The sequence below is a fragment of the Lactuca virosa genome, chromosome 5 (genome assembly GCF_052849685.1).
Source record: "Lactuca virosa cultivar CGN04683 chromosome 5, Lactuca_virosa_CGN04683_v6, whole genome shotgun sequence".
NCBI lineage: Eukaryota > Viridiplantae > Streptophyta > Magnoliopsida > Asterales > Asteraceae > Lactuca > Lactuca virosa.
Window position 1 is genome coordinate 303,604,475 of NC_136430.1, and position 12,564 is coordinate 303,617,038.

Sequence of the window (12,564 nt, forward strand, 5' to 3'; positions counted from 1 at the left end):
TTCCCTACAACAATAGCTTAGCATTTGATGTGCGAAATTAATAAAAAGTAATCCATAGTTTTCAAATGCTAAAATTACTGGTTGTAATTTGTAGCTTACCCCAATCTTATGAGCTTTGAGTCGTGTTGAGTGAGCCATGCAGAGGATATGGTTTATCACTCATACCGGTGTTCAATATTTTAGTTCAACCATACGAATAATCAAGTGTTATAAAAAACAAAACACTTTGTTTTCAACCTAGCAGTTGATGTGCAAAATAAACACCCGGAGAGTTCAATAACCCAGAGTTCTAAAAAGCGCGTGTAAATAACATGACAAATCTATAAACCTAGCTAAGGTGTCAAAAAGTGTATTCTCTACCATAAACATCTCAGGAAATTAACAATAAAATTAAAGAAGATATTGTTGTCATCAAGGAATCGACCATGATGAACAAACCGCCCAAGAATGGTGTTTTGAGGAAGAATACCGCTGCGGTAAAGGATGGTTGTGACTGATGCCGCCGGTTCTTCCACCATCATCACCACCAGCCTCACTAGCGATTGCACCACCAAAGCAGTTATCGACTGGCCACCACAAGATATCTAACAAATTATTCAAGAATCAGAACCATTATATGATTTAATTGACAAACAAAATTGCAAATCATATTAAGCTTACCATGTTCAATGATGGAGAAAAAAATAAGATTGAAGTTTGTTTCTTCTTGTTTACTCTATTTTTATGTCGTGGTTTTAGAGGAGGGAAGTTTAGTGGAGTAGTTGAGTTTGTAAATAAATATATACCACCAGAACTTCAAAGTTCAAACCAAAGAGTACTATTCATGGGTCAATAAGGAAATATTGATGTCATGTATGTAAATGATACATGTTGACACATTAAACTTTAGGAGTGCACAAGACTAAACTAGGAAAAATATTATATTAGCCCAACAAACTAGTTACCTTTGTTTTAAAATGTCTTTTTTTTTTTTTTTTTTTTTTTTTTTTTTTTTTTTTTGCTTTGTAGGGTCATGAACTTTGTTTTAACATGTTGTTTTCAACCCTTAACCCATTATAGCAGGTTGTAATGTCACCTAAGAACATACTTAATACACTTGGATCCTACATGTAAAACTAGTCCATATGAAATTTCCCAAAAAAAGTCAAACCACTAACTTTTTTTTTAGAAAGAGAAGATGAAATTTAAAAAAATGTATCCGATTAATTAATTGTGTCTTGAAAAAATTAACAGAAATTTTCATGGATTTTCAGCCGGAATTGAATCTAGGCTCTAAGCGGTAGTCAAGTCGCCAACAAATCGGCGCATGCTGTTGACTCTAATGATAGAGCCGAGTCAAATCACTAACTTTCTTTACATACAAGTCAAAATTAACACCAAAATGTTGATCAGGCATTTCCATCATCTCCTCGACACCATCGATGTCTACATCAAAACCTTCATCCATTATTAGATTCCATATATTTGTGAAACATCCCAAAAATACAGTCCAAAAATTTCGTTTTAATTTATAGATAAAATCATAGTAATCCAAATCATCTCATAAAAACATAAGTGATAATATCTCAAAACACCATATCAAAACATTGTATCAAAATCACATGTCCAAATATCAGAGTAAATCATCCCATGCTAAATGTTGTGGTGTGTGCGATGCACTCATCCCGAGCTCTTCCCCTTAATAGCGGAAGTACCTGAAACCAAAACTAAAAATTGTAAGCATGAAGCTTAGTGAGTCTCCCCACACTACCACATACCATACGTACATAATCACATAATAACATACATTGGGCCTTGCCCGCTACATCGAGCCCCGCCCGGCATCAGACGAATCCGGCATCAAGCCCCGCCCGACATCGGACCGAAGTCTGGTATACATATAAACATATCAACAAAGCATATAACATAAACATATAAACATTCATCGGGCTTGACCCGACATCGGATCGAAATCTGGTAACATAACATAACATATAAGCTAAACATTCCTCGGGCTTGCCCCGGCATCGGACTGAAGCCCGGTACATATAAACAAGTACATGCAAGAATCACGAAGACATCAAGCATACAAACATTCATCAGGATTGCCCCGGCATCAGACCGAAGTCCGGAAACATATAACCTACATCGGGCTAACCCCGGCACCAGACCTAAGCCCGGAACATACTAGCATACATATACGATCCGACATTGGTGCCTTCGACCCGTTCATACAGGAGGAAACTCACCTCAAATGTCGAGTGAAGTAGCTGAACGTCTCTATTCCTGCAACCGGATCTACTCACGCCCTATACAAAACAACCCCTTAGATACCATTCCTTGCATCAAGACCCCTTCACGGGTCAACCTTGGTCAAAGCCCAAGTCAAAGTCAAAGTTAACGTTCAGTCAAAGTCAAAGTCAACAATACGATTTGACTCAACTCGTCGAGTCATCCTCCTGACTCGCCGAGTTCCCTTGCTACTCGTAGTCGTGATAAAACGAGTCAACTCGTCGAGTCCCTTCACAGACTCGTCGAGTTCTACCTTGTACAGAATCGGGACAAATCGACACAACTCATCGAGTCCCTACACAGACTCGTCGAGTTCTACCTTTTATAGAATCGGGTAAAGTTTCCAACTTTACCCGTTAATACCTTTACTTAATGGGTTTATCTCAAACCTTAACTCTTTAGGACCTAGATCTTGGTCCACAAGCCATCCATACTCCAAACTAAAGCATACAAATAGAGATCTAGACCATAATCACTACATAAACACGTAAAGCTTCCACCTTTCACTCCATGCATGGCATTTTGGAGCGTAAAAGGCCAAAATGACATCCTATGGCTTGCATGGGGCTTCAATGGCCATAAAGTTTGCACCTTTACGCCATGAAAGCCCTCCTTGATTCCAAATCTGAAGGTATACTCACTTTGGACGTCCATATCCCAAAGATCAAGCTTCTTAGACCAAAAACCCAATAAAATGGTAATAAGGAGATCTAAGAAGCTACTAAGCAAGTTTGAGACTTGATTACCAGAAAATGATGAGAATGAAATGAAGTCTTTGGATCTACTAGCTTCTCATTGAATCCCCAAGCTTCTCTTTCCTTCACAAGCTTCAAAACACACCAAGTTTCACTCAAAAATGGCTCACAAGCTCAAAAATGCATTAGGGTTTCTGAATCTAGGGTTTGGGACTTGGAGGCTGGAAATGAGGCCAGCAAGTGGGGATTAGGTTGCTTAAATAGGGTGTAAAACCCCGAAATTAGGTTTTCATTCTGGAAGCCCTACTCCTCGAGTTGAGGCTCTCAACTCGACGAGTAGGTTACTTAAAATCATGCGTCTCTTCTGATTTCTACTCGACGAGTTTGGGGCTCCCAACTCGTCGAGTTGCTCTACAAAAATGAATAAATTATAATTAAATGCGTACCAGGAACCAGTCGTTACTATTTGAAGCTTCAACTAAATTATTATTGACGTCACAAAGCCCACGATGACGATGAGTAGGGGCAAAGATGAAAGCATAGACGACGATGAATAGGAACAAACGAGTAAAACCCATAAATCAAATGTTTGAAACTCAACAATCACCTAAGGTTGTTTGAAACCCAAAAATCATAGCAAAAATCAAATGTTTGAAACCCAAAAATCGCCTAAGGCTGTTTGATCCTTATTTGTAGAAAACTGAAGGTTTGTGGTGCAAACCCAGAACATGCAACAATGGTTTTTGGAAAAAAAAAACCTAGATCTAAAACGTTGGTGTGCTAGAAAATTAAAGGTTACATTCCTCTTCCTCTTCTTATCGATTTCCACCTCACCATTATTACTCTCTACTTTTTGGCCCCAATTTACACCTCCCAATTCCCCTGATTTGAGCGAGCTCTATCATAACCAACAAAATTCTCTTTTGACACAGAAAAAAGTAAGTATCCTTAGGAGTTAGTACAATATAGTGTGCACTGCATACCAGAACTCCTATAGACATTAATACATGAAAAGGAATAGCTTTCATCGTATTCATCATCAACAACTCATTTGAAGCAAGAAGGCATGAAGAACAAAATGGGTATAGATGCAAAAATTGAAACAAATTCATAAGTTATCTCTTCTGTAACAGTTTTAGGGACCAAAGAGATTGTCATAAAACTATATCCTCAGATGATGATATGCGTAAGAGGAAGGAGATTGGCGATGTGGGTTTGCAAACATAAACTAGCAAAATTCATTAATTTTGAAGTGTGATTAAGTACGTGTATAACAATAAAGTTGTGATAAAATGATACATCGTTGTAGCCGGAGCGTGTTTCGGGTCGAAAACGATCTCTAAATCGTTGGGTCTCAAATACCATATTTTCCTTCTGTCACCATCTAAATCATTCTTTGTAACAAAATCCCGAAGTAAATCGAACCCAGAAAAACGATTAGAAACAAGATGAAGAACAATAAATAGATGATATTATCCATTCGTTTTTCAACCCTATTTCTTTTGGAATGTGTGTATGTAGAGTTTTGAATCACTTTCGTATCATGACCAGTGAAGATGATGACGCCATAGATGTAATATGTGTTTCAAGCATACGTCACCACATTTTACCCGGTTACCCGGTAGCAAGTTAAATATGGACCTTTTAAAATGGTAAACTCGAACTTTATTCCCTTAATGTGAAAAAAAATTGAGTTACCTTTTAAAACAAACATGAAAAGTTCGTTGGGTTAAAATGACATTCTCCCACTAAACTAATAACAACATTTTCAAATATTCTAATTATAAACAAATTAACTTATAAGCTACTTTATTAATAAATTTTTTGGTTTTACCAAATGCTAAATTACAATAAACTAACTTATTTTTACTTAAACACATACATAAATGACTAAATTGAAATTACAAATGAAAGATTGATTTGATTCTTTAATATCAACAACTTTCAGATTTGTCCATGTACTTCCATCTAATTGCATCTCTGACCTTGTAGTTTGAGCAACTCAAGCCTTGTGCTGCTTCATATGGTAACGGTGAAGAAAGACATGAGGCCTACGACCAAGTTTAGGTCTATCCCATTCCTATCATGTATAGTAATGAATAGAACCCAAAAAATTGTCGATGCTTTGTAGGTAAATAACGATATAAATGCAACCAATTTCCTCATAGTTTTAATCGATATTTATCTATGGCAACATTTGAGGTAAAGTAGGTTAAGAAATCAATACATAGAAAAGGAGAGGTATATGACAAGGATCGTACAAACGATCGTCACCCTTAACATCGTCAGCATGGTCTGTCGAGCGGGAAAGCATTGGCGAGTTGTCGAAACTGGCGATGAAGTCTATAATGAAGTATATGTGTGATTATGAAGTTGCTATGTAGATGAAAACAAGAAGTAACAGAGGAAGTCAAAGTAAAGAGAAAAAAACAGGAAACGAATCAACGTATACTGCATAAACTCGCAGGAACTTTTATTGAAGTAAAACTCACTCAAAAACTCTAATCTATGAATCTGATTACAGGAACCTATTATATATATATATATATATATATATATATATATATATATAGTAAACATAACTCATTAGTATTAAACTAGGGTTCCTAAATAACATTCCATGTATTTTACCCTAAGAGTAGATATCAGTTTCTAACTGAGTGTTTTGTGGGGGTTGTAGCCGGAGGATTTCCGGAGCAGAAGCGGACGGAGGTTTCCCGCACAGATTATCAGCAGCTTCTTGTACGAGGTGAGTTACCTTCCAGTAGGGGTGGGTCTAAGGCCACAATGCCGGCCCACCAAAGAGGAGTATTTAGGAGATGATTGTCTTTGTGATAATTATCTTGGTTTGGTTACATGCTTTGGTCATGAGTTTTATATGTATGATATGTTACGTGTATGATAGGGATTGGTTTCCCTGGTAGCGGTCCTTAGGAACGAAGGGTAGGTCAGTACCCGGATATGCCTGACTGTATGTTTATATCTTGATGTTGTATGCTAGTGGTAGGGGTGGAATAGTCCCCAGTTACCGGTTGAAAGATACCGATGAGGATTACCGGTTGAAAGATACTGATGATGGTTATCGGTTGAAAGATACCGATGACGGTTACTGGTTGAAAGATACCGATGATGATTACCGGTTGAAAGATACCGATGATGATTACCGGTTGAAAGATACCGAGGATATTGTATGGTATGTGGTATGATGGGGGAACTCACTAAGCTTTGTGCTTACGGTTTCGGTTTTGGTTGCAGGTACCTCTTCGTCTAAGGGGAAGGAGCCGGCGGCGTAGCATCGCATCACACACACACACACACGATTTCCGCATGGAGTTTCTGGGATTGTACTCTGATATGATATTATTTTATGACTTGGATTTTTAGACATGGATCATTGTTTTATGGGATGATGTGTTTTCACGGTATTTCTTGTTAATGTTTTTATGTTTCAATTAATTAAAAAGAAATTTTTGGACTCGAAAATTGGGACGTTACAGTTTTGGCATCATCCGATCGTGTAGCTTTGGCTTCGCCCCACTTAGAAACATAGTCAACCGCGAGCAAGATGTAAACGTTGCCAAACGAAACGGGAAATGGGCCCATGAAATCAATCCCCCATACGTCAAAAACTTCACAAACAAGGATTGGATTTTGTGGCATTTGATTTTTATGTGAAATGTTTCCCGTCCTTTGGCACCGTTCACAACTTTTGCAAAACAAGTAACAATCGCGTGACATGGTTGGCCAAAATAGTCCACACTCAATGACCTTTCTCAAGGTCCGGCTAGGTCCGAAGTGTCCCCCACAAGCAAGTTCATGACAAAATTGTAAAATGGATTGATGCTCTTGTTGGGGCACACATCGCCTAATAATTTGATGGGGACAATGTTTCCACAAATAAGGTTCATCCCACACATAGTATTTTGCATCACTTTTGAGCTTGTCTTGTTGAGCACGTGTGAATGTGTCGGGATACCTTTTCGTGACCAAAAAGTTAACGATATCGGCATACCAAGGAGTAGATTGAGTAAGGGAAAAGAGATGCTCATCCGGAAACTCGTCCCTCAACGGGAAAGGAGTTTCATTTGAAGTGATCCGGCTTAGGTGATCGGCAACGAGATTCTCATATCCACTATTGTCCCAGATTTCCAAATCAAATTCTTGTAACAATAAAATCCATCGGATGAGTCTAGGCTTTGCATCTTTCTTCGTCATCAAGTACTTAAGAGCTGCGTGATCCGAATACACAATGACCTTGGTGCTAAGCAGGTATTGTCTAAATTTCTCCAAGGTGAACACTATGGCCAATAGCTCCTTCTCTGTAGTAGAGTAGTTGCTTTGCGCATTGTCTAGTGTCCTGGATGCATAGTAGATCACATGGGAGGCTCGTCCATTCTTTTGACCCAAAATGGCGCATATTGCATAGTTGTTTGCATCACACATGATCTCAAAAGGGAGATCCCAATTTGGTGCTTGCATGATGGGGGCGGATGTAAGCAACTCCTTGAGCTTATCGAAAGCTTCTTTGCATGCCTCATTGAACTCGAAATCAACATCCTTTTGCAAGAGTTGGCACATTGGTCTTGTTATCTTTGAAAAGTCCTTGATGAATCTTCGGTAGAATCCGGCATGACCTAAAAAAGAACGAACTTCCCGAACACAAGTCGGGTAAGGTAAGCTTTGAATAACATCAATTTTGGCGTTATCTACCTCAATTCCTTTCTTTGACACAATGTGACCCAAAATGAGACCTTGACTCACCATGAAATGACACTTCTCAAAATTTAAAACCAAATTTGTTTCAATGCATCTTTTCAAAATTTTGGTGAGATTGGTCAAACACTCTTGAAAGGAATTTCCATATACCGTAAAATCGTCCATAAAAACCTCAATTATGTTTTCGACATATTCGGAAAAGATACTAACCATGCAACGTTGGAAAGTGGCCGGGGCGTTACATAATCCAAATGGCATTCTCCGGTATGTGAAAGTGCCAAATGGACATGTAACTGTTGTCTTTTCTTGGTCTTCCGGTGCCACCGGGATTTGGTGAAAACCGGAGTACCCGTCTAGACAACAATAATGCGATTTCCCGGCCAACCTTTCTAACATTTGGTCAATGAAAGGTAATGGAAAATGATCTTTTCTGGTGCTTGCATTGAGTTTGCGGTAGTCAATGCATACTCTCCACCCGTTTTGCACACGGGTGGGGACCATCATACCTTTATTGTTCTCGACTACCGTGATCCCCGTCTTCTTTGGAACGACTTGGACCGGGCTCACCCACTTGCTATCCGAGATTGGATAGATCATTCCCGCATCTAAGAGCTTCAAAATCTCTTTCTTGACCACTTCCATCATTGGCGGATTCAACCTTCTTTGCTCGTCTCTACTTGGCTTGCATTCATCCTCCATTAGAATTGTGTGCATGCAAGTGGAGGGGCTCAACCCTTTGATACCCGCAATCGTCCAACCCATGGCTTCTTTATGCTCCCTCAACACCTTGAGGAGTTGCTATTCTTCACATTCGGTTAAGTGAGTTGAAATGATGACCGGAAGAGTCTCGTTTTTTCCTAAGTACACATACTTCAAATGTTAAGGAAGGACCTTCAATTCTAATTCCGGAGGTTGAACAAGGGAGGGTGGAAATCTTGTGTGAGTTTGAGGTAATTCAATTTGCTTCACACTAAATTAAGTGGTCTTCTTGATCTCCAAATTGTTAACCAATCTTTCAACTCTGGGGTCTAGTGAGTAGAGCTTCAACTTCTTGGCTAACTTTCCACAATCAAACCCTTTGCTCAAAACCATCTCCAACACGTCACCATTAGACAACTCGAACAACTCTTGGGTTAATGGTTCAATAACGTCAACAAAACACAAGGATGAAACATCACTAGGATATCTCATAGCATCATAAATGTTAAAACTTATTGTTTCACCACCAAACTCCATTGTTACGCTTCCCGCATACACATCGATCTTTGTTCTAGCCGTCTTCAAAAATGGTCTCCCAAGTAAAATTATACCCGACTTTGAGGACACTTGTTCATCTAGATCAATCACATAGAAATCCGTCGGGAAGACCAATTGGTTTACTTGCACTAGGACATCTTCCAAAACACCTCTAGGAAAGACACTTGATCTATCCGCAAGAGAGATTATGACACCGGTTTCACTTAAAGGTCCAACATTCAATGATTCATACATCGAATAGGGCATGACATTAATAGAAGCACCAAGGTCAAGCATGGAACTACTAAAATTGACATCTCCTATCTTGCAAGGAACCGTAAACATTCCTGGATCTTTGCACTTGGGTGGAAGCTTCCTTTATAAAACCGCGGATGCGTTTTCATTCATCGAAATTTTCTCATTTCCCTTCAACTTCCTCTTGTTGGTACAAAGTTCTTTCAAAAACTTTGCATATCTCGGGATTTGCTTGATTGCATCAAGTAGAGGGATGTTTACTTCCACCTTTCGGAAGGTGTCCAAAATCTCTTTCTCCTCCATTTTCTTCTTCGAAGTTGCAAGTCGGGAGGGGAATGGCGGTTGAGTGGCTATGGGAGTCACTAGAGGGGTTGTCTTCTTTGGGGCTCCGGCTTGTGCATCATTCTTGACCATAGGTTATTCGATGGGAATGAATTCTATTTCTTCCTCTTCATCCATTGGCTTCTTCTTTGAACTACTTTCCCCGGTTTGTTTGCCACTTCTCAAGGTCACCACATTGACATTTGGATTCTTTTCGGTTTGAGAAGGGAGTTTACCACGGGACTCCAACTTGCTTATGGATGTAACTATATCTCCCATTTGTGCTTCAAGGTTGGAGATACTAGTTCTTGTCTCTTTTTGGAATTGTTGGGTACTAGTGGCTAGGGATTTGACAATGTCTTCAAGGGACATTCCGGAGCTACTTGGTTGGGATTGAGGAGGTTGTTGGTGGTGTGGAGGGTGTGGTTTGGGTTGATAATGTGGTTGTGGATGTTGGTAGTGAGGTTGTGGTGGTGGGTAGGAAGGTCTAACCAATGCATTTTGAGGCAATGGTCTTGGGTTGTAGCTCATGTTGGGATTTGGCTTCCAACTTGAATTGTAAGCATTTTGGTAACTGGATGGCTTGTTGTGGTAATTTTGGAACTCTCATGTGGCATTTACATGTTCCGCATCTTCTTGAAGAATGGGCCACATATTTGTAGGATGTCCCATTGTTGCACATATCCCACAAATCATCACTTGTGGAGTTTGTCCCATGGCTAGATTTTGGACAACGGAGGTTAGATATTTGATTTGAGACTCGAGGTTCGATGATCCCACTTCATTGACTTTGTGTTGTGTATCTCTTCTCATGTCTTGGCACTGGCCAAAGTGTTGGGAGTTTGAGGCTATGGTGTTGAAAAGTTGTCTTGTTTGTTGTGGAGTTTTACTAAAGACATCTCCACCACTTGAGGCATGAACTAGTCTTCTCTCCATTGGTAACAATCCCTCATAGAAGTGTTGAATGAGGAGTTGTTCCGAAATTTGGTGTTTTGGGCAACTATAACACAAATTGTTGAATCTCTCCCAATAATCATGAAAAGTCTCATTTTGACCTTGGCGAATTCCACAAATCTCATTTCTAAGACTTGAGACTCTTGAAGCGGGATAGAACTTATCAAGAAAAGCTCTTGCCATGTCGGTCCATGGGTTGATCAACCCCGGGGGAAGATAGAATAACCAATCATTTTCTCTATCGGCCAATGAAAAGGGGAATGCCCTTAGCTTGATTTGGTCATCAGTTGACCCTTGTGGCTTCATGCTAGTGCAAATAATGTTGAACATCTTCAAATGCTTATGTGGGTCTTCATTCTCCAATCCATGAAAAGTTGGGAGGTGATGGACTAAACTTGACTTCAATTCCGAAGCTCCTTCCAAAACCGGGTAATTGATACCGGTTGGAGTTTGTGTAACATAGGTTTCCATCATTTGCCTCAAAGTTCTTTCGGGAGCTTCTCCTCCGTCCGTCATTGCAATTGGTTCAATAATGGGTGGATTTTGTTGTAGAGGTGGTGTTTCGGGAATTTCTTGGCGAGGGTCGGGACTAGAATCGGGTTCCGTATCACTTGATGAAGCGGGTTCAACCTCCGGATCCCCGTGAGGATTAGAAGTTTGACCACGTTCAATTCGCTTTTCCTTCGCCAAACGCCTTGCTTCTTTTTCAATTTCTGGGTTGTAAATCAAGTCACCTGTACGCTGAGATCTGGGCATAGAGAAACAAATTGATTAAAAATAAACCAATCCCCGGAAACGGCGCCAAAATTTGGTGGTTGTCGAGGCCAACAAAATAAATACCCTAAATATTACACACGAAAGTAGCGTATAGTGGTAAAGGGATCGTATCCACGGAGATTGGTTCAATTTAAATCTCTATGTAAATCACTTGTTCAAGTAATTGTGAAATGAAAGTAAAAGTAAAAGGGGGGGGGGGGGGTTTAGTTCTTTTTGATTGCTTGACAAAATTAAAATTAACTAGAATGTAAATATGACAAGTAAACAAGTAAAAGATTTGATTAAATTCAATGAAGTGAAATTGGTTGATTTTGGGTACACCACATGGATGACATGGTTGACTTATCATTAGACTAAATAGAATAACACTTGTGAATTGGTTTAACTTGGCTATAGCAATTCATAAGCACAAATTGCCTCAACTCTTCTTAGATATTAAAATGGCTAGAGGAGCTCTTAACACATTTCCTTAATTGAAGTCACAAAATCAATGAAGCATAAAATCTTGTGAAAATCAATTAGCTTTAAGTTGTAAGAGTTACCAAGTCCAAAAGATAATCAAATGCTTACATTATCATTATGGAGGAAACATTTCCATGGTCTAAATGAAATGAAAACAAACATATAAACCATTTGTTGCTTACTAATTTGAAAGTCCATTACTTAACCAAGAAATTAGTCAACAAAAATAAGCATTCATTCAACTAAGCTCATGATCAAAGATAAATTAACACAACAAGATGTTTAACTAGAAAACATTTCCATGAATTTCAACACAAGATAATAATAGTCTTCAAAACAACCAATCATCCATGGGATTAAACCCTAATCAACCAAATGAAAGTTTAGCCAAACATGGCCAAAGTAAAAGAAAGACAATATAGTTTAGTGGTACCAAACATTGTTCTAGTTGCAAGATGGAAAGAAATTACACTAATCTTCAAAAAATCTTCAAATCTTCCAAAACCTTCTTGAGAGAGAATTGTGTGTGTTCTTCAAGTGATCCCTCCTAAAAATGCTCCCAAACTCCAGTAGATAAGGTTCATTTCCCGATTCAAAAAGTTTCCCAAAAGCTACCCACCAACTTTCCACAAGTAGAGTCAACAAGTCAAAACTCGGAATCAAGTCAACACATTTCACGCGGACCGCGTATGGGTCCACGCGGACCGCGTGGGTCACGCTGAATGTGGGACTTGGGCCATTTAACATGCAATCTAGCCCAATCTTCTCATTCACACTTCAGCCCACATGCACAACTCTTGGTAGCCCAATTATGTTATTCCAAAGCCTCCATTGATGGTCTAATGCTTCTTTAATCCTCCTCAACTCGAATCCTCGT

General features: G+C 39.2%; 1 protein-coding gene and 1 long non-coding RNA gene across 2 annotated transcripts; both read right to left on the reverse strand.

Annotated features, from left to right (window-relative positions):
- Nucleotides 1–250: 250 nt before the first annotated feature.
- On the reverse strand, nt 251–743 carry LOC145117477 (uncharacterized). The gene is made up of 2 exons (XR_013712681.1): nt 661–743; nt 251–584 (listed from the first exon to the last, which is right to left on the reverse strand). It is a non-coding gene; the product is annotated as an uncharacterized LOC145117477 (long non-coding RNA).
- A 7,914-nt stretch (nt 744–8,657) lies between these two features.
- On the reverse strand, nt 8,658–9,263 carry LOC145113003 (uncharacterized). The gene has a single exon (XM_079049115.1). It carries the CDS (start codon nt 9,261–9,263, stop codon nt 8,658–8,660), a length of 606 nt encoding a protein of 201 aa, XP_078905241.1.
- Between the last annotated feature and the right edge of the window lie 3,301 nt (nt 9,264–12,564).

Excerpts from the sequence above, each read along its gene's own strand:
- LOC145113003 (XM_079049115.1), bottom strand. The coding sequence starts at position 9,263 with ATGTTTACGGTTCCTTGCAAGATAGGAGATGTCAATTTTAGTAGTTCC.